The sequence below is a fragment of the Procambarus clarkii genome, chromosome 24, assembly GCF_040958095.1.
Source record: "Procambarus clarkii isolate CNS0578487 chromosome 24, FALCON_Pclarkii_2.0, whole genome shotgun sequence".
Classification (NCBI taxonomy): Eukaryota; Metazoa; Arthropoda; class Malacostraca; order Decapoda; family Cambaridae; genus Procambarus; species Procambarus clarkii.
The window spans coordinates 11437612-11460069 of NC_091173.1; the positions used below are offsets into that span (position 1 = coordinate 11437612).

Genomic DNA, 22458 nt, shown 5'->3' on the forward strand with positions numbered 1-22458 from the left:
CCAGTGTTGCAAACGTAACCTTGGTAATGGCTGGGAACAGAGGTGAGAAAGATCAGCATAGGGGAAGGAAGAGTGAGAGAGATAGGGAGAGAGGTGGAGGAGAAAAACTGAAAGGGAAAGTGTAGAGAGAGAGATGGGATGGGAGGGTAAACTGAGTAAGAGTGCGGCTTAACATAGCATGCCGTGACCTAAGTTACCGTAGTCTATCTTGCTATGACGGTTACCCGGCTTACTCTGCCTTGAACAGGTCTGACACGATGGTTCCCCCTAACTTGACCCAAGTGGGTCCCTGTCTAGCGTGTTCGTCTGCCACACCTTCCGTGACCTAACACATCTTTCCGTTGACAGGACAAATCGAAGAGCATCCTGGTGGGTTTTCTGCCGACGCGGGTGGGGGACAGGAGGGAGCGCCTGGGACTCAAGATCCCCGGTGCCTTCACTTACGCGGTTGAGAACGTCAACAACAAATCTATCCTTCCTGACAACTACATCTTGAGTTTTGAGGTAAATATGCCGTGTCTCGTTCTCTGTTGTGTCTCCTCCTTCACTGTTTCTCATCTACAACTCTCCCTTCTTCATTTATTTACCTTGCACTGTGTCCACACATCTTTATAGCCTGTCTTGAGTCACATACGTGCTCATATTTGTGCGTGCCGTTTATGTGTAAGTAAAGTATTGCTGTAGTATTATTTAGTTCATAACGCGGCTACATTTAATTAATACTTTCAAAGAGAGAGCGAGTGTATATGTACATGTGCATATGTTCAGTCATGCGCCGTGGTGTATGTGCTTGGTCATGTCATTCAGTATTAATCAAACTATGTATAGTTTGGTTAATACTCAAAGATCCAGTATTTAAAGAGTATGGTATAACCCACCATACTCCTTGAATATTGTCGCCCAAAATCACGTGTATTACATGTTGGGACTCCGCCATATTTATTGATGTGTACACGTGTCCAACGTCCATGCCTGAAGTGCATTGCATGTTGCAGGTGCAAGACACCGAGGGAAAGGAGGACCTGAGCAGCAAACACGTGGTGGACATGCTGTGTAAGGGCGTCTCCGCTATCTTCGGGCCAGAACACACCTGCTACGTCGAGGGCACCATCGCCCAGGGCAAGAATCTCCCCATGATCTCCTACGTGAGTGTTGGTTAATGCTTCTCTCTCTCCCTCATTCTCTGTGTTGTGGAGTGTCTTTGGCTTTTCCAAGAGTGTTTTCTAACGTATTTTTTTTAATTTTGCACCAAAGAATCGAGTTTATTATAGAGCATCACTCGTCCTGTGAGTGAACATGTCGCCATTGCAGCATGTACAACACCCCCCCAATAGGAAGACAGCCAGCTAGGTTGTTCATCTTGTCACTTGTACACACACACACACAGCTGTCACTTACCTGCCTCAAGTGAATAGTTGATCAAACAAGAAGAGTAACATTTACCAACCTTTAAATATAAGTCAGACATGTTTATGGGTGTGAGAGGTTTGTGTAGTGTTAGTCTTTGCTACTAGTGGGCCTACCCAATATGTACCCAATATGTACCCAATATGTACCCAAACACATATTGTGTTTGTTGTTGTACTCTCCCAGCTGTGTGTACAGGGTTGACAAACAGCTTCCTTGTTCATGTTTCCATCTCAATGTTGCTTATTACCACGATTTTCATGTCACAGTTTTCTCTAGATATTTACTTTTGAAGTTGGTTATGGAATTTGCCTCAGCGATCTCCTTCTGTAGCCGGCTTGATACACCTGCGACTCTTGTAGTGGTTTGCCCTGACTTTCCCTGTGTCTCCAGTCTCCACCCGGACCCTCAAGTTCCACCCTTTCTCACAAGAAACACTCATAGAGGCACGGACCAACCGACCTCTGGTCCATGCGTCTTTGGTTCGATTTCCGGGTAAAGCGAAACGTTTTGGCTTATCTCTCTCTCCCTTCACCTCGCGCCCATGTTTACCTATCTTGAGGTTATCTTGAGATGATTTCGGGGCTTTAGTGTCCCCGCGGCCCGGTCCTCGACCAGGCCTCCACCCCCAGGAAGCAGCCTGTGACAGCTGACTGACACCCAGGTACCTATTTTACTGCTAGGTAACAGGGGCATAGGGTGAAAGAAACTCTGCCCATTGTTTCTCGCCAGCGCCTGGGATCGAACCCAGGACCACAGGATCACAAGCCCAGTGTGCTGTCCGCTCGGCCGACCGGCTCCCCCTAGCAGTAAATACTTACCCAGAAGGTAGGCGCCTTTTGGCTCCATCCTGGGGAAGGCGAGTCGGCTACCCTGGGGCAGGGGCGAGGAACTTGCTCGAGCGTTATCTTGAGGTTATCTTGAGATGATTTCGGGCCTTAGCGTCCCCGCGGCCCGGTCCTCGACCCGGCCTCCTTTTTGTTACACCCCTGCCCCCCCCCCCCCAGGAAGCAGCCCGTAGCAGCTGTCTAACTCCCAGGTACCTATTTACTATTTACTGCTAGGTTACTGCCCCTGATGGTAACAGGGGCATCAGGGTGAAATAAACTCTGCCCATTTGTTTCCGCCTCCACCGGGGATCGAACCCGGAACCTCGGGACTATGTTCCGAAATGCTATCCACTCAGCTGTCAGGTAGCGTGTGCCCAAGTTGGCGATATATTCCTGTACACAATGCTTCAGCCTGCCCACGGGGGAGGAACAAAATGCTTGAATTCTTCTGAATTGATTTTCAACAGATAGATTTAGGAATGACATGTTCTTAATAACGTAGTAATTTACAAGAAAATTTATTATACAGTGTCAATACTAATAAAGCATTTTTAATAAAATACGACGAGTCTTTTTTTACTTATTTACGTGTATTCATAGTTTTACTATTACCAAAAGTATAAGAAAGAGATTGAAATAAATTAAAGTATTTTAGAAAGCCGATTCTAAACATTGTTTATTATCAAAGTGCTTAAAAAATAATATAAACGTACTCCTAATTTATAAGTAGTATTGTTATTATACCTTTGAAGCAACACAAGAAATCCAGGAAAGAAAAATCAGATTATTTTACGACAAGTGAAACGTTTCGTGCCGTGCCAGCGACGACAGTTTTGTACCAGGTTTGTAATGGGTCATTGTGTGCCGTGCAGATATGTTTTTCCACACGTGACGGGGGGGGGGGGGGCGTGGCACCCTGCAAGTCCAGTCCAGTCCAGTCCGGCCCATTGTGTTCATCATCGGACTTTACACGTCACTGCTGCTGCTGCTCGAGTTAATCTCGCGTGTAATAAGGCCTATTAAGCTCTTATTTCCACGTTATATAAGAGTTAAAGTTAATAATAACCTATACATCTAACTTGCTGTAGTCACGCCCTTGGTGTTGTGTAGTTTTGGTCGCCATACTACAGTGTAAGTCAGTTGATGTATTATGTAGCCAAGATCCGTCCTGTGAGCGGTGGTGGACCCCCCATGATCATGCTCTAACTAGTAGTAGACCCGAAACTAATCCTGTGACCATGGGTGGACACTATACCCATTCCTTGAGTGATAGTGGACCCCCAAACCCATCCTGTGAGTGGTACTGAATTTTAAACTCATCCTGTGAGTGGTAGTAGTGGACGTCAAGCCATTCTGTGAATGGTAGTGGAGGATCACATACCCATCCTGTGAGTAGGAGTGGACCAACAATTCAGAGGCACATAATGGGCACAGGAACTGAACCGCAAAATGCATTTAGCCAAGCACCTTAAAGCACCTTAAAGCATTAATAAGCTTGATACCGAAGTTCGTTGACAAATACAGTTTCTCAGTCCCTACAGACTGGAGGCACAGCCACTTTCGAGAGCTTGAAGTGGAGGACGTACCTTACGTACTTACGTACGTAAATACGGACCTTACGTACCTTGAGGTTAACGTGAGGTGATTTTGGGGCTTAGCGACCCCGCGGCCCGATCGTCGACCAGGCCTCCTCGTTGCTGAACTGGTCAACCAGGCTGTTGGACGCGGCAGCTCGCAGCCTGACGTATAAGTCACAGCCTGGTTGATCAGGCATCCTTTGGAGTCATACGACAGTCATACATACTACCCACCATCAAGGGCAAGTAGAATGGGTCATACGATCCTCGTGAAGCCAGATCAAGAGAACTGCAGTATACTCGTTTGAGTATACTGAGGTGTAAACAAAACAAGATGAAGCAAAAATGGCTTTCCTTCACAAAGAAGAACAGTGTTAGAAGGCTGGGAATCTCCAATCAAAACACAATCTGCCAAGTGGCTCCATTGAGGCGAGGAGCTGGTGCAGATTTAAGAATCAGTCTCCGTGGTGTAGTGGTAAGACACTCGCCTGGCGTTCCGCGAGCGCTATGTCATGGGTTCGTATCCTGGCCGGGGAGGATTTACTGGGCGCAATTCCTTAACTGTAGCCTCTGTTTAACGCAACAGTAAAATGTGTACTTGGATGAAAAAACGATTCTTCGCGGCAGGGGATCGTATTCCAGGGACCTGCCCGAAACGCTACGCGTACTAGTGGCTGTACAAGAATGTAACAACTCTTGTATATATCTCAAAAAAAAAAAAAAAAAAATCAGTTGGAGAGTTTCACCCCGAGAGTGAAAATGGTTGTGTGTGTGTGTGTGTGTGTGTGTGTGTGTGTGTGTGTGTGTGTGTGTGTGTGTGTGTTCACTGGACTTTCCAGACCAAGGTCACTGACAGTGCCCACATGAGCCTTATCTGTGAGCTTTTTGCCATTAAATCATTAGCTTTCATGACGGTAAATTAGCACTTCAACACAAAATCAATCGCAGGCATGTAATGGAACGCGTAATTAGTAAATATATCAACACAAAATAGGACACGAAACAATGGATATCAATTGGATGAGATGAGATTGGTGAAGGCATTGAACACCACCCGTGTGAGCCGGGTCCCAGAGCTGAGGTGTATCTCACAAATCCGGTCCCAGGGATAACAAGTATCTCAAAGTGGATTCCAGAACTGAGAGGCATCCCACAAGGCGGGTCCCTAGAGCTAAGAGGCATCCCACAAGGCGGGTCCCTAGAGCTAAGAGGCATCCCACAAGGCGGGTCCCTAGAGCTAAGAGGCATCCCACAAGGCGGGTCCCTAGAGCTAAGAGGCATCCCACCCAGACGACCGACAGGTTTGGAAACGACACAAGAGACCAAGAAGTCGATGTAGAATGAGGATAGGTAAATAGATAGAGAGATAGATAAGCGAGTACACTGTAGGTAGCCGCGGTCCTGCTACACGTGGGTTTATATAACCGGCAGAGGACGGAGGTCAGGCCTGAGGGCACACTTCTGGAAGATTCCTCCTCGCCAGCGTCTTCCTCGTCTGGCTATATATAGATCCCTGTGGGTCGAGTCGCGTTGTTATGCAAGTCAAACTTATTATTGTAAGGCTAATATTTTTTTTTTTGGGGTGTGTTGAATATTGTCTTTACATGTTTTCCGTCCAGATCTTCTTGCTTTCCTGGTGGGTATTCTCTGTTTGTGTTTTTTTTTACAGCATTTACTATCTTTATTCTTGATATTGTCACGTAGTTAGGTGCTATTGTTTACTCGTAGTAGGGAGTGTTTCATGCGTCGTATAAAGATAATTGTTGACTCAAATGATAAAAAAATTAATTATTACAATTATCGTACAGCTGCGTGAGGGGGTGCTGCTGTAAGATGGTTGCCATAATCACAACGTGTTGCTTACATGGGTTCTGCAAATACTTCAGCTGATTGATCTTATATAATACTTGTATGTGTATATATTTATATGTATGTATATAATATATATATATACATACATATATGTAAATTGTTAACCACTCTACCGTGGATATAAACATTTCATTCACCTGGACACCAGGAGCCCATAAGCATTTCAGAAGTAACTAACCAGCGGTTAACCGCTTCTGGAATCTTTCCTTATTAAAGAAAGAAGGGATGCTGTACTCATGCTGTTCATCGCGATTTCCCTTCCCTCTACCCATTAGTACACTCATGTTACAGCAAAAACTTAACGCATAGTATTCGGGGAACGTGAAATCGACTCACAAGGTGTGAGTCAAGGTTCACCAGAGCTCCTTTGCTCCTTTTCTTTTCTGTCTAGTCATCAGGGAAGTCACTGATAACCTCTCCAGTGAGCTCAACATTTAGTTTATGGACATGGTACTCTAGCTGGTTCCCCAGACTCCCTCCTGGGGACATACGAATAATTCAGGACCAAGGAACAAATCTAGGCCTCACCCTGAAGTCTTTCAAGTGCGAAATAACCTCCACCAACCAGCACATTATAGAGCGAATGAAGGATATTTTATCTGATATCCATATAACCAATCCTGAAGACAGCACACTCTCAGGAGCTCCTCTTGGAAGGAAGGCCATCGACGAGGTCCTGGGTAAGAAGGTTGCTGACCTGAAGAGGATGGATGAGAAGATTTAACATTGATGCTCACGATGCACTTTAGTCATAACCGGATGCTTGTCCCGGCTCACCTACTTTCTTAGATGTTCACCATCTTTCAATAATCTTAAGTTAGAAAAGTATGACGGATTGCTGAAATCATCGTTAGAAAAAGCCCTTAACCTTTCTTTCAATTAGACACAGTGGAAACAAGCCTCCTTTCCTGTCAGACTCGAGGGCCTGAGCGTTCGCACAGCAACACAGATTGCTGTACCAGTATTCCTGTCCTCTTCAGTGGCATCTGACAACCTGGTGAAGGAAATCCTATCAGATTACTTGGGTCAACAGTACATGATCCCAGTTTTATACACTGCACCACCAAATGGGCCTGTCTCGCAGGAACAGCACTCCAACCACCACCTTCAAAAGCTCACAAGCAATACAGCTGGGCTGGCCCCATTGTAGATCAAGCAGCTGCAACATGCCTAGAAATTGCAACAACACCACATGGTACTGCTCGACTTTAGGGCCATAGCAGCTCCCCATGCAGGTGACTTCCTATTAGCAACCCCAATGTTAGTAACTAGCCCGCGTCTCACACTGCAGGCGCTCCGAATTGCCGTGGCTCTCTGACTCATTGCCCCAGACCAGAGGGAATATAGGTGTATTTGCGGCGAGGCAGTGACCGACAGGTGCGGCCGGCATAGCCTGCTCTGCCAAAGCCCAGGAGGATGGTGCGCACAGCGAGGTAAATGACATTATTAAGAGGAGCCTTATCACAGCCAGCAGAGAGAGAAGCCCCTTACCTAATGCCCAGCAACTCTGATGAGCCTGTCGGTCGCCCAGACGGGATCACGGTGAACCTCTGGAAGAATGGTAGACAGTTGGTCTGAAGCTACACTTGCGTTTCAACTTTAGCCAACACCTACGTTGACTTCAGTGTTCACACTTGACTCCATAAAAATAGCATGGCCGTCTCTACAAATGCTAATATTTCTTGAACCATTCAACTTCGGCCTACTCTGGTCAGCCTATATACCCATCCCGTACCCTAAACAATTGCACCCTGCAAAGTAGTGTAATACCCCTAATACCTGACCTCCAACTTAGACCTGACATATATAAACAAACATTCTCTCTTTACATTATAGATATATTCATTGTACTTGAATGGTGTCCAATCCTAAGTTTTTCAGCGATGCTGTAAACTTCCCCCAAGGTTTCGAACCTAGGCGGCCAGGGCATGAACGACACTTTGAGCGCGGCCGCTGGCAGGATGGGTGTAGTACCTGCGGGCTGTGGATGATGCCCCCTGTGCCTTCCCTGGTGTAGTGAATGGCTTCATGCGTGCCGTCCTGTAGCAGCGTCGCACCCGGATATGTACACACCCCCTCGGCAACCACCAACGAACCACTATTGACTATCAATACCTTGCCGCCTGTACGTGGTAGCGACCATGACGGAGGAGGAGGTGGGGGCGGGGATGTTGTGAGGGTAATGGTGGGCGTGTGTGGTATTCGCTTCACAGTTGCCGGCCGCCCAGCTAAAAATAGAATGCCAGCCCAGCCAGTTGTTCTTGGGGCGGTCAGAGCAGGTTCACAAGGTCTGTCGGGGGGTGGTTCCTGTAGGAGGGGGAGGTTGGGGGCTTATCTTGGGTGGTTGTAGGGGGAGGGGGGGAGGGTTCTCTATGATTGTTATGGGAGGGGGAGGAGGTCACGGAGGCTTGTCTAGAATTGGTGTGGGGAGGGGGTTCTTGAAATTATTTAAGGAGGAGGGGGGTGTTATAGGTGTTGTCCAAGAGTTGTGGCAGTGTCCGAGGTGGCTGTGTGGGGTTCAGTCGGGTTGTAGGATGTTGACGGGGTAGTTCAGACTATGTTAGTGTGTAAGGCTCTTTGGGAAGCTGTAATATGTGATTGTTGGCTTGGGGAATCCATGTTTATGGTAGTCCGTCCAAGGCGACAAATGTGTCCATGGAGTGATAGCACACAAAATGAGGTCAATGGGAATAACTGGAAAAGTAGGACGCTGGATACTCAATTTCCTGTCGAACAGAACACAACGAGTAACAGTCAATCAAATAAAATCGAGTCCAAGTGCAGTTAAAAGCTCTGTACCTCAAGGTACAGTCCTTGCACCACTGCTTTTCCTTATTCTCATATCAGATATAGACAAAAATACAAGTCACAGCTTCGTGTCATCCTTTGCAGATGACACAAAAATCAGCATGAAAATTATCTCGGCTGAAGACATTGAAAAACTACATGCAGATATTAACAAAGTTTTCGATTAGGCAGCAGAAAATAACGTGATGTTTAACAGTGATAAATTCCAGGTACTCAGTTACGGCAAAAATGAGGATCTGAAACATAATACAGGGTACAAAACACAATCGAATCTTCCCATAGTAGGAAAACAGCATGTAAAGGATTTGGGAATGATGATGGCTGACGACCTAACGTGTAGGGAGCGTTAGGTTCCTAAAGCAAATATCGCGTCAGCCAGAAAAATGATTGGATGGATTACGAGAACTTTCAAATCCAGGGATCCCATCACAATGGTTGTACTTTTCAAATCACTTGTACTGTCCCGTCTTGAGTACTGTTCGGTACTAGCTTGCCCCCTTCAGAGCAGGAGAGATTGCTGAAATAAGAGGGAATACAGAGAACATATACGGCACGCATAGACGCGATAAAGCACCTAAATTATTGGGATCGTTTCAAAGCTCTCTAAATGTACTCACTAGAAAGGAGACGAGAGAGATATCAAATAATATACACATGGAAAATACTGGAGGGCCAGGTCCCAAATCTACACAGTAAAATAACAACGTACTGTAATGAACGATATGGAAGAAAATGCAGAATATAACCAGTGAAGAGCAGGGCTGCCATAGGCACAATCAGAAAACACTATAAACATCAGAGGTCCGCGGTTGTTCAACACCCTCCCAGTGACTTTTAAGAAATATTGCCGGAACAACCGTGGACATCTTCAAGAGAAAACTAGATTGTTTTCTAAAAACAAAGTGCCAGATCAACCGGGCTGTGGTGGGTATGTGGGGCCTGCGGGCCGCTCCAAGCAACAGCCTGGTGGACCAAGCTCTCACAAGTCAAGCCTGGCCTCGGGCCGGGCTTGGGAAGTAGAAGAACTCTCAGAACCCCATCAAGCAGGGTTGCATATGACAGGTTGTCCAGGGTTGTATGTGACAGGTTGACCAGGGTTGTATGTGACAGGTTGTCCAGGGTTGTATGTGACAGGTTGACCAGGGTTGCATATGACAGGTTGTCCAGGGTTATGTGACAGGTTGTCCAGGGTTATGTGACAGGTTGTCCAGGGTTATGTGACAGGTTGTCCAGGGTTGCATATGACAGGTTGTCCAGGGTTATGTGACAGGTTGTCCAGGGTTGCATATGACAGGTTGACCAGGGTTGCATATGACAGGTTGACCAGGGTTGCATATGACAGGTTGTCCAGGGTTATGTGACAGGCTACCTAGGGTGGCATGACAGTAGGAAGTGAAGCTGTGGAGACGGATTCCATACAAGGCTTCAAATAGATGTGAAAGTGTCCAAAAAAGCACCCGAATCACCCCCACACCTCTCCTGGGGCTCCTTAGCTCCACAAATGAGTGGGCAGAAGTACTGGGAGGGGGGGGGGGGGTTAACATAGAGAAAATAAACCTAGTTATTAATCATATATACAGAACCCTCGGATGCAGCGGTTGCAAACCCAATACTGATACCATCTTCGTAGGATACTTCAACCTGCCTAGTCTAAGATGGAGAATAGCAAACACTAATATTATACCAGGGAAATCTATCTGAAAATATCCAACCACAGGTCAGAGAACTATGTACTTAGATTCTCTGATCAATTTTACCTGAACCAGGTAAATTTTCCCTGAACCGGATAAATTTTCCCTGAACCGGGGTAAATTTTCCCTGAACCGGATAAATTTTCCCTGAACCGGGGTAAATTTTCCCTGAACCGGGTAAATTTTTCCTGAACCGGATAAATTTTCCCCTCGACCTTCGTCAGCGCTGAGCCGTTAACCTTTAATTTTTCACTGTGGTTATTATGCTAAATATAAATTATACACTCACACACAGTCCTGTGTAGTCTTGTGGACCGGGGTTCGATTCCCGGCGCCGGCAGAGACAAATGGTCAAAGTTTCTTTCACACTGATGCCCCTGTTACCTAGCAGTAAATAGGTACCTGGGAGTTAGATAGCTGTTACGGAGCTGCTTCCTGGGGTGTGTGTGTGTGTGTGAAAAAAAATTGTATTTAGTAGTTACAGTTGATTGATTGACAGTTGAGAGGCGGGCTGAAAGAGCAGAGCTCAACCCCCGCAAGAACAACTAGGCGAATACAACTAGGTGAATTCAACTAGGTGAATATAACTAGGAGAATACATGTATCCATATACATGAATACTGTACTTCAAAGCATTCATGTATGCACATCACATGTGTTGAAATGCACGTGAAAAATCTTTTTACACATACCAGGCATCTCACAGAGATGTGTGATCTCTCTCTCATCTCACATCTCATCTTAACTTAGCTGTCAAACACACAAACCTGTCATCATTAAGGCTGACGACCCCACCTGTTGTAGTAACTCATATTTCTACAACCTTTCCTTCACCTCTACCATTCTATTTTGTTTTATCTCTCTCTGTATATATATACACAAGAATTTTTACATTCTTGTAAGAATTATCTTTATTACCTTCAATAAGGAGGTTCTGTGTCGTGCATTCGCCTGTCATCGGCATCCTTAAGGGTAGGAAGCTGTTTATGCTCCAACACTTAAGATTTTTTCCTTGCAGTTCATATCATTATGGGGTTAACTTTGCTCAAGCGTGCAGTTATCAGTCACTGCCCAGTCTGTATATAAGACTCCGTGGACCACCTGCCAAATACCTCAGCCACTGAAGCCACCCGTTCCTTACCCCGACAGATATGATTAATTAAGGCGTCTTGCTGCTGCCTCTGAACAGCTGTCTTCTCCTACTCGACACGGTCCGTTTGTTTTGGGAGGCGGTTAGTGTAAGTATATCGTGTGTGTGGAGGCCAGGCTGGCGGAGTGGAGTGGACCACCTTGTTGTTTATGGGGAGTGTGGAGTGGGGGCGAGGCGTCGTCATGTGCCCCCACACACACACACCTCGCTAGTGCCATATTATGACACTAGTGGCCACCATGCTTACACTCTACACCCTCGTCCCCCCCCCCCTGCTTACACCTCACACACCTGCTTACAACGAGTATACCACCTTTCATCTTAAGCACACCTTTATACACCCAATACATCCAAAATACTTACACTCAATACACATAATACAGCAAATTGTCTATGCGTAGACCCAACACACCAATACCCTACACCCAGTACGCTTGTACTTACACTCACCACACTTACAGCTGCATGCAATAAAGCATTAGTTGCCTCAACTGTTGACGAGGAAGGGCGAGAGATCCAAGCAGGTGTCATTCAGTGATCATGTAACCAGAACCATAACAATAGTAATAGGGGCTAATATTGTTGGTCTGCGACCCTCCACCTGTTACTGGGAGGTAGTGGCAGCACGTATACCACAGCTCCACAATTTAGTGATTCTACAGCTTCCGTCGACTCCCAGAGAGCACAGAATCTCGCCAAGGAACGCCTTAGGTACTTGCAGGCAAATATCTTACCGTAAACCAGCCATAGCAACCCCCAGACACCTCAAACTTACTTTCGCCTTCGTGGACGCGAATACTGCTACACGAAATGTTTTCTAATCCCAGAACTTAATTATTGTACTGTGGTGAGTAATTAACACCAAGAAACCTTTTGACTATGTATAAGCAGATCAAGGGTAACCTGGATGATACCTGAGAGTTCTTCTACTCCCCAAGCCCTGCCCCGGGGTTCAGGCTTGACTTGTGAGAGCTTGGTCTAACAGGTTGTTGCTTGGAGCGGCCCGCAGGCCCAAATATCCACCTCAGCCCGGTTGGTGATGTAGGGAAGGTGGCCTGCCCACAGTGCCAGCCACCCTGACCACAGTGCCAGCCACCCTGACCACAGTGCCAGCCACCCTGCCCACAGTGCCAACCACCCTGCCCACAGTGCCAGCCACCCTGCCCACAGTGCCAGCCACCCTGCCCACAGTGCCAGCCACCCTGCCCACAGTGCCAACCACCCTGCCCACAGTGCCAACCACCTGCCCACAGTGCCAGCCGCCCTGCCCACAGTGCCTGCCACCCTCCCCACAGTGCCTGCCACCCTCCCCACAGTGCCTGCCACCCTCCCCACAGTGCCAGCCACCCTGCCCACAGTGCCAGCCACCCTGCCCACAGTGCCAGCCACCCTGCCCACAGTGCCAACCGCCCTGCCCACAGTGCCAGCCACCCTGCCCACAGTGCCTGGTAACACCCTTCACACTTCCCAACTCTTGATACTGTTTTCACTCACTCAAGTGGTTACAGGAGTGGAGGACGACCCCCGCTAATCGCTTAACAACCAGGGGTCAAGATGCATCAGGCATTTACGCTGCTACTTACGAAACCTGTACATCTTTAATAAGTCATGGCGGCCTTGTTTATTTTTCTGAAACAATTTACGAATTTTGAAATTTCACATCCCAAGGACATTATAATGTCAGCGAGTTAGAGAGTGCTCCATTTCCATAGCCATGTGTTTAGAATTAGACATTATACATTAATGGTACGTCTTTTTGATAATACAAACTGCACTTCTAGGTCTTAAAATCTCATATTTGATGTATCTACTAGAAGCCACACATGGATATAGTGCAAGGATTTCAGATATGTTTTCCTTAGTAAGAAGATGTTTTGCCATTTCATGATGCGTGAGTTTAGATTTCTCTGTAACTGGCTGAGTGTGATGACAGTGTAAGATGTGATGCTCGAGTGTGTGTCTTTGTCCTCACACTTGACTTCATCTAGAGCCCTATACAAGCCCAACTGTCAAGAGATACTTGTAGCAGGTATCGGGTATAGGTAGTATATTGTTGTATATAGGGTATACATACATATACCCTATATACATAGGGTATATTGTTGTTATTCCGTCCTCTCGAATACTGCATCACATTTTGTTGTATACATCCTCTAAGGCCCCCCCAAAAATTATAGTGAAAATCATTGCGACTGGCAAAATTGACGTGATATCCCGTTTTCTATTTGTGGGTTCTCGGTTAGCTGAGGTTCGGGCAGTTTAGTACATCAGTTTAGTGATGATATGGGCGCGGGGTGAGGACGGGCTGTATACATAACCTCGTAGTGCCTCGCAGCTCATAAACAGTTTAATAAATATAAACAAAGCCGCCATGACTGAGGAAAGGTGTACAGGTGTCGTAAGTGGTTGAGTAAATGCTTCATGAATCGTGACTCTGGTCACCAATTACTGCACTGTTAAAGGGGGTAAAACGTTAAGGATTGGCGCCCAGTCAGTCCTTCCTGGGCTTGAACCAAAACCAAATAGTTGGTGAGGCTAAGGGAGCGAGTGCGCTGCTGCTACTGCTGTGCTACTTAGGCTACTTAAGGAGCCAGACCTGACCTGCCCGTAGATGCGTAGCTGTTAGGTAGGCTGGCGTGCCTGGCAAGTCATGCACCGCTGTTAAATTAGTTGACTCTGCATCGCTAGGTGCTGCCACGTCCAGCGACACCCAAAATGTGTTCTTTGTTTTTCGCTTTCCCTTGGGGTTGATAATGAAGAGGCACAGGTGAAGGGGAAAGTTTGGAAATGGGGAAGTATAGTGTGAGTTATGACAGCGGGCGGGCTGACCGCCTTGCTGACACGATGTGTGGGTGTTGGCAGCTAAGCTAAACTTGTTCTCTCTTGTCAGGGAGCTGTGAGTGTGTGTGAGGTTCCTCACATGTATTTCAACACATATGGATGTCTATACATGAATACTGTGAAGCATTCACATATACACACTCAGGTGCTTTCACGCATGGTTTGATGTTCTGTTTAAAGGTCTTTATTTTATTGATTTATATTTTATTTATTTATATTTTATTTATTTATATTTTATTTATTTATATTTTATTTATTTATATTTTATTTATTTATATTTTATTTATTTATATTTTATTTATTTATATTTTATTTATTTATATTTTATTTATTTATATTTTATTTATTTATATTTTATTTATTTATATTTTATTTATTTATATTTTATTTATTTATATTTTATTTATTTATATTTTATTTATTTATATTTTATTTATTTGAATTGTTACATTTTTATTTATTTTTTAGAAGGGGGGGGGAGAGATTTTTAATCAGTATTTCATCTAGGTATTATGTATTGTGGGGCTGAGTTTTCATTGAGTAGATCGAAGCTCTTGGGCCACCAGCTGTGGGAGTGGGGCGTCTCATCTTGGGCCACCAGCTGTGGGAGTGGGGCGTGTCGGAAAATCCGACACCATTTAATAATCATACAGATAATAACTGTATTACCAACAAGTTACCCATAGAAAACGTAACTTGTAGTGGAATTACCGTCTAAGAAAACGGGATATCATCACCACATACTATTATAATTCACCACCTATTATGGTGGGAATTGTTCTTAAATACATTAGTCTTTGGACTTTACCATCATAAAAACATCTTATATAAATTAACTTAATTATCAATATTAAAGTAGAGTAAATGTGACCCTTCTATCACTTTCTGAAATGTGGACAATGTAAGCCAGGCGTCAGAGTGAGGAGGGGGGCAGCCATTGTTGTTTATACTAGACCAGAGGCTCACACGGGAGCAAATTCGGCTCCTGTTAAATTTACTTGGACGTAGTGTTATGGAAACTAAAAGTGTACCATTATCAACACGCTGTCTACAAATTCAAGTTAAGTGTCTATCCGAAACCCATTATCTATCATTAGTGGCCATTAATGTCATTGGGTAGGGTTATCCGGTTAGATCACATGGAAGCCTCAAACTAAAGGTAATTAAGCCAGGTCCTCATGTTCCATGTACTGTTTTCTCTGATATACTTGTCATATATAGGATTCTGGCTTCACAGCTAGCGCACTTTTGACAGGTCAAGACGAGGATGCAAGATTATGTGCACCAGTTACTGGGTGATAGAAGCTACCTCAAAGAGGATAATTTGGTGTCTACACTCTAGTTATACCTGGTGGACTAACCTGCTGTACTATAAGAGAAGGAACCTCATCAATGTATGTAGCTATTACTGTAATTTGATTGGCTGCATATGTGTAATATAAACCCCCCCTAATGTGTAGAGGATCGATTTGTGAGATTATGAGATTATTGCAGAAATACAGTCCACTTAACATTATACAAATTGCTATCGAAGTATATAAATTAACGTAAATATAAATTCATATAAATTAAATAAATATAAATCTCACAGGTCGGTTCCCACATTATTTGGTCCTTCGAACCGGATAACGGATTATTTGATCCTTTGAACCCACATTATTTGGTCATCTTCGAACCGGATGACGGATTATTCGGTCCTATGAACCCACATTTGGTCATCTTAGTACCGGATGAACCAGTTATCCAGTGGATTCATTAAATATACTAGTGCAGTGTTATTTAAACAAAGCCAGCCAGTCATAGACGGCAGCGTAGCCTCGAGGGAGCTCAGGAGCCTCCCTCAGCCCAGTTCAGCCTTAGTCAGCGGTTTCATGCACACCCACAGATTTGGTGGCGTGTTATTTCGTGAAATGACAGCGCTAATATAGAATCCAGCCAAATTAGTGACTGTGTCTTCGCGAGATTGTTCACGGATTTCGTGGTGTTACATTTCGCGAGAGATTATCCACGAATTTTGTGGACTTTATTTCGCGAGGTCACTAATAACATTTAATACTTCTAGATAATATTAGAAGTTTCATAGAGGCTAATTAAGAGGCTATTATCAATAATTGTGTATATTATTTCTCCAAAATAGAGAATTATTTAATATATATTGCACTAGTGATCACAGTATAATATTTACTAATTGCCAACCCACAACAGGGTAGGATATTACCATTGACTAGTTGAACTATTATTGTTCATCCTAGTCCCATTATTACTATAGTCAGTTGTACTATATTGAACAACCTAACACCATTAATGCATGGTCCAGACCCTATTTTGGGTGTAATTTTTATCAACTCGAATTGAGTTGTGTATATATAATAATTTACTTATGATCATTACACCTTTGAGTGATTAATTAGTGTCTCTACCATCCTAGGGTGATATAGAAGAGCTAACCTAAAGGTACTTCCATGACACTGGTTTATCACTCAAATCATTAGTGTGGATGATTGTATATATATATAATGTGTATTAATTTTAAGTGCTAACCTCTAGTAGAGGTAGGATTATTGCCTAGTGAGTTCAGAATTTACCCTAGGCTACCATTAGAGCTTGTTCAGTATTATGAGCAGCCCAAGTACAAGCCCCACAAGGCTTCTCCAACTAGCCAGTATGGATAATGCAGGGAGAATGAAAAGAACCCTTGCAGGTCTTAAAGGCCACTTAACAAGACAGATCAAGAAATGTGAAGATTTGTCACAACAATCAACAGTTGATTATGCTGACCTGGAAAGCTATTATCAAGCAGCTGCAGGTAAATTTGAGCAAATTAAATGTCAAATAGCAACATATGTGGCTGAACTTGCCAACACCAATTTATCAGAAACAGAAATAGACGACATTATGGTTGATCTTGCGAATTATGAAGATCACACTCAGGCCACGTTACAGCCTTATGTCAAATTAATTGCCCAGAACAAGGCAACAACAACAACAACAACAGTTGCATCTAATACGAGTCAAGCAGAAGCTCGACTCCCTCCAATTAATTTACCCACTTTCTCAGGAAAAGATGAGGAAGATTGGGACGAATTTTGGAACAAATTCGTTGACCTTGTAGACTCAAAACAATCTTTACCAAAGAGTAGTAAATTCTCTTATTTGCAAGGCCAATTATCAGGTGAGGCTAAAACAGTAGTATCCCATCTGAGATTAACTAATGACGGCTATGATCTGGCAGTAAAACTCCTCAAGGATAATTATGCTGATCCAGAAGTAAGAACATCACATTTAGTTCATGAGCTGTTGCATTTACCCCCACCGGAGGCTTCAGCTGATTCACTCCAAGTCTTCAAGCTGGAGGTAGAATCATTGATCAATGCCCTCAGCCTGACAGCAGATACAAACGGGGCTGAGTGGGTCTTGAAAATAATTGTCCAGGAGAAAATACCTAGGGACATATTGAGACAAATGAGTGCTCATTACAATAAAAGTATTTTATCCATGAATGAAATATCTGAAGGTTTAAAGTCAGTAGTTCATCAATTACGAACACATGACAAATTAAAACCACCAAGTAAACCCTCAGAAACCAATAATAGTAAACCACAGAGTACCAAAGGTACTCCAAATCAATCTAGACAATCTAATTCAACACCAAAGGGTACTGGAAGCTATGGAACGTGTTTGTTCTGCAATGAGAAACATTCAATGTACCACTGCTCTAATTTTCCTGATAGTGACGCCCGTGTTGAGCGACTCAAAGATTTGCAACATTGCACGAGGTGCCTCAGGAAACATAACATCAAGGATTGTGATACCCAATTACACACCTGTAATAGGTGTAACACAGGTCAGCACCATGCAGCATTGTGCAGAGACACCAAAACAACGTCTCCAAACCCCAAGGTGGAAGATAGCATTCCCACCACAGTACAGTACTGCAAGGTGCAACAAACAAAGAGTGCCCAATCGGCAAAGTCTAAAGGTAATACGACTTTGCCTACTGCCCAAATTACCATCCTGAATAAGAGGGCCAAGGTCCATACCCGTGGGTTGTTTGACCAAGGATCCCAAAGAACATACATCACTAAAAGGTTGGCAGATGAATTACAATTAAGGCCTGTAGCCCAGATGTCATTCAACATCTCAGGGTTTGTAACAGATGCAGGACCTCAAGTCTACCAGGTGGTACAACCATCAGTACGCTTAGGCAGGTACGTCTGTCGAGTACAAGCCATTGTGGTGGACAAAATACCAGTAGACCTACAAGTTCAAGGTCTGCGAGCAACAGCCAAATTCCTGAGAAATAGAGGAATAAAATTGGCAGATAATATTAAGTCTGATCACCTCACTGACTTCGGTCTCCTTGTTGGGACAGACTATTGCCATCGATTCATCGGTAGCCCTACTAAATATCAGGGTATAACCATGTTAAATTCTGCAGGAGGTAAATTACTCTCAGGACCAGTATCAAGCCTGAGGAGACCTATGCCTGCAGATAAACAATACCAGTAGAAATCTAAATTTGTCAGCTGATTATATTTCTCCAGTAGCATTATACTAAGGAGATTACAGCTGACTATAGTAACAGGGGTTGATGTTAGTATCATCATTTAAAGCTGAAGATGAGTTCATGAGGCCTCAGTGGCAAATCAGTGAACAGTAGCCTAAAACAGCTACAAGTCACTGCGACCAATGTCACTGAACCCACTGCAGTCTCAGAACCATACTTTACTTTAATGATGAGCTATTCAATCTTCTGAATCAATTAACTAAATTAAACCCCAATAAATCTGATGACTGATTTGATACATTTATTATTTAATCAAGATGTATTCCATGGGCCTCAGTGTTTATATATCAGTGACCAGTTACCTGAACAAACTTCAAGTTATATCTAATGTCACTGATCTCACTGCAGTCCCTGAATCATACTTGACTGTAGTACTTGATCACATCCAGTCTTCTGGGTTAAATAATATGTAATAAGGCTTGAATATTAGCCTTTCAAGAGTTGACAGGGAAATGAAATCGCATTAGACTTCTAACCCCTGCAACTCTAGTACGGGACATCCGTCCTGTACGAACAGACACACAAATGTGTGATTACTAACTACTAACATCAAATTAATCTAATAATTCGAAGGAGGAGTATCGGTGTTCGTCTGTTCTAATTAGGACTTCGACCCGTGAGCAGCCCCTGGGGAATTATGTCGGAAAATCCGACACCATTTAATAATCATACAGATAATAACTGTATTACCAACAAGTTACCCATAGAAAACGTAACTTGTAGTGGAATTACCGTCTAAGAAAACGGGATATCATCACCACATACTATTATAATTCACCACCTATTATGGTGGGAATTGTTCTTAAATACATTAGTCTTTGGACTTTACCATCATAAAAACATCTTATATAAATTAACTTAATTATCAATATTAAAGTAGAGTAAATGTGACCCTTCTATCACTTTCTGAAATGTGGACAATGTAAGCCAGGCGTCAGAGTGAGGAGGGGGGCAGCCATTGTTGTTTATACTAGACCAGAGGCTCACACGGGAGCAAATTCGGCTCCTGTTAAATTTACTTGGACGTAGTGTTATGGAAACTAAAAGTGTACCATTATCAACACGCTGTCTACAAATTCAAGTTAAGTGTCTATCCGAAACCCATTATCTATCATTAGTGGCCATTAATGTCATTGGGTAGGGTTATCCGGTTAGATCACATGGAAGCCTCAAACTAAAGGTAATTAAGCCAGGTCCTCATGTTCCATGTACTGTTTTCTCTGATATACTTGTCATATATAGGATTCTGGCTTCACAGCTAGCGCACTTTTGACAGGTCAAGACGAGGATGCAAGATTATGTGCACCAGTTACTGGGTGATAGAAGCTACCTCAAAGAGGATAATTTGGTGTCTACACTCTAGTTATACCTGGTGGACTAACCTGCTGTACTATAAGAGAAGGAACCTCATCAATGTATGTAGCTATTACTGTAATTTGATTGGCTGCATATGTGTAATATAAACCCCCCCTAATGTGTAGAGGATCGATTTGTGAGATTATGAGATTATTGCAGAAATACAGTCCACTTAACATTATACAAATTGCTATCGAAGTATATAAATTAACGTAAATATAAATTCATATAAATTAAATAAATATAAATCTCACAGGTCGGTTCCCACAGGGCGTCTCATCTTGGGCCACCAGCTGTGGGAGTGGGGCGTCTCATCTTGGGCCACCAGCTGTGGGAGTGGGGCGTCTCATCTTGGGCCACCAGCTGTGGGAGTGGGGCGTCTCATCTTGGGCCACCAGCTGTGGGAGCGGGGCGTCTCATCTTGGGCCACCAGCTGTGGGAGTGGGGCGTCTCATCTTGGGCCACCAGCTGTGGGAGTGGGGCGTCTCATCTTGGGCCACCAGCTGTGGGAGTGGGGCGTCTCATCTTGAGCCACCAGCTGTGGGAGTGGGGCATCTCATCTTGGGCCACCAGCTGTGGGAGTGGGGCGTCTCATCTTGGGCCATCAGCTGTGGGAGCGGGGCGTCTCATCTTGGGCCACCAGCTGTGGGAGCGGGGCGTCTCATCTTGGGCCACCAGCTGTGGGAGCGGGGCGTCTCATCTTGGGCCACCAGCTGTGGGAGCGGGGCATCTCATCTTGGGCCATCAGCTGTGGGAGCGGGGCGTCTCATCTTGGGCCATCAGCTGTGGGAGCGGGGCGTCTCATCTTGGGCCACCAGCTGTGGGAGTGGGGCGTCTCATCTTGGGCCATCAGCTGTGGGAGCGGGGCGTCTCATCTTGGGCCACCAGCTGTGGGAGCGGGGCGTCTCATCTTGGGCCACCAGCTGTGGGAGCGGGGCGTCTCATCTTGGGCCACCAGCTGTGGGAGCGGGGCGTCTCATCTTGGGCCACCAGCTGTGGGAGCGGGGCGTCTCATCTTGGGCCACCAGCTGTGGGAGCGGGGCGTCTCATCTTGGGCCATCAGCTGTGGGAGCGGGGCGTCTCATCTTGGGCCACCAGCTGTGGGAGCGGGGCGTCTCATCTTGGGCCACCAGCTGTGGGAGCGGGGCGTCTCATCTTGGGCCACCAGCTGTGGGAGTGGGGCGTCTCATCTGGGTGATATCTTTCTTGCATTGAGCATTTTAATATTTCGATCGTGTTCCACACTTCAGTTGTATCCAGTGACCCTGGCATGTTAATTCCCCCCTTCTCTGTACCCTTCCTCCCCTCTCCCCCTCCCCCTCCTCTCCTTCTACCCTACCTCCCCTCCACTACTCCCCTCCCTCCCTCCCTTTTCCCCGTCCTCTTCTCCTCTCCCACTCCCCTTCTTCCCCTCCCACTCCCCTTCTTCCCCTCCCTAAGCAAATTCCTACGCGCGGGAGGGAATTTATGTAGGGTATAATCTCTCCAGTTTGTGAGGGGTGGGGAATTTTTCAGCTGGTGAAAGTATAATTGGGAAGATTAGTATGTTGTGGCTGGCGATGGTGCGGGGGGGGGGGGGTAGATGCTAGACTCGCTAGTGGAGTATGTACTCACCTAGTTGTGCTTGCGGGGGATTGAGCGCTGGCTCTTTGGTCCGCCTTTCAACCATCAATCAACTGGTGTACAGGTTCCTGAGCCTACTGGGCTCTATCATATCTACACTTGAAACTGTGTATGGAGTCAGCCTCCACCACATCACTGCCTAATGCATTCCACCTGTTAACTACTCTGACACTGGAAACGTTCTTTCTAACGTGTCTGTGGCTCATTTGGGTACTCGGTCTCCACCTGTGTCCCCCTTGTTCGCGTACGTGAGGAGAGGAGGAAGGTGATGACGGGGCTATGGAAGCTACATCTCTTATCACGCACAAGCGCGGGGGTACTTATCTAAATATGTTTACAGGGTCGAGTGCTAGGTTCTGAGCCCCGCCTTACCAGCTGTCATATTTTCATATGTACAATTATTATTTAACCTATACCGTTGATAGGTTAAGTAATAATTGTAAATAAGAAGCAATAAGATGCTTATCTTAACATAGTAAGAAGGTTAGGTGAGGTCGGTGTTTTCTATGAAGCTTTCCAAGGTAAACTAAAATATTCACAATCAATTAGTATGTCACATATGCACTTATTAAATAAGCCAATATTGACCGTAAGCAAGTGCGAGAACGGGTTGCGGGAGTCCCAACCCCTCCGGTTACTTGTATCTACTTCGAATATCATGTATTGAATTATCACCTGTTTCTTCCTCTGGTCTGTTTCTCCCCCCCCCCCCTAACATCCCTGCGACTCATCTGCG

At 45.0% G+C, this 22458-nt stretch overlaps 1 protein-coding gene across 1 annotated transcript in view; it reads left to right on the forward strand.

Annotated features, from left to right (window-relative positions):
* The window catches only part of LOC123761727 (receptor-type guanylate cyclase Gyc76C), a 321982-nt gene that overhangs the window by 189990 nt on the left and 109534 nt on the right, over window positions 1–22458 (forward strand). The window contains 2 exon segments of the mRNA XM_045747876.2: window positions 349–504; window positions 996–1145. Coding sequence (XP_045603832.2) covers window positions 349–504; window positions 996–1145 — 306 coding nt within the window.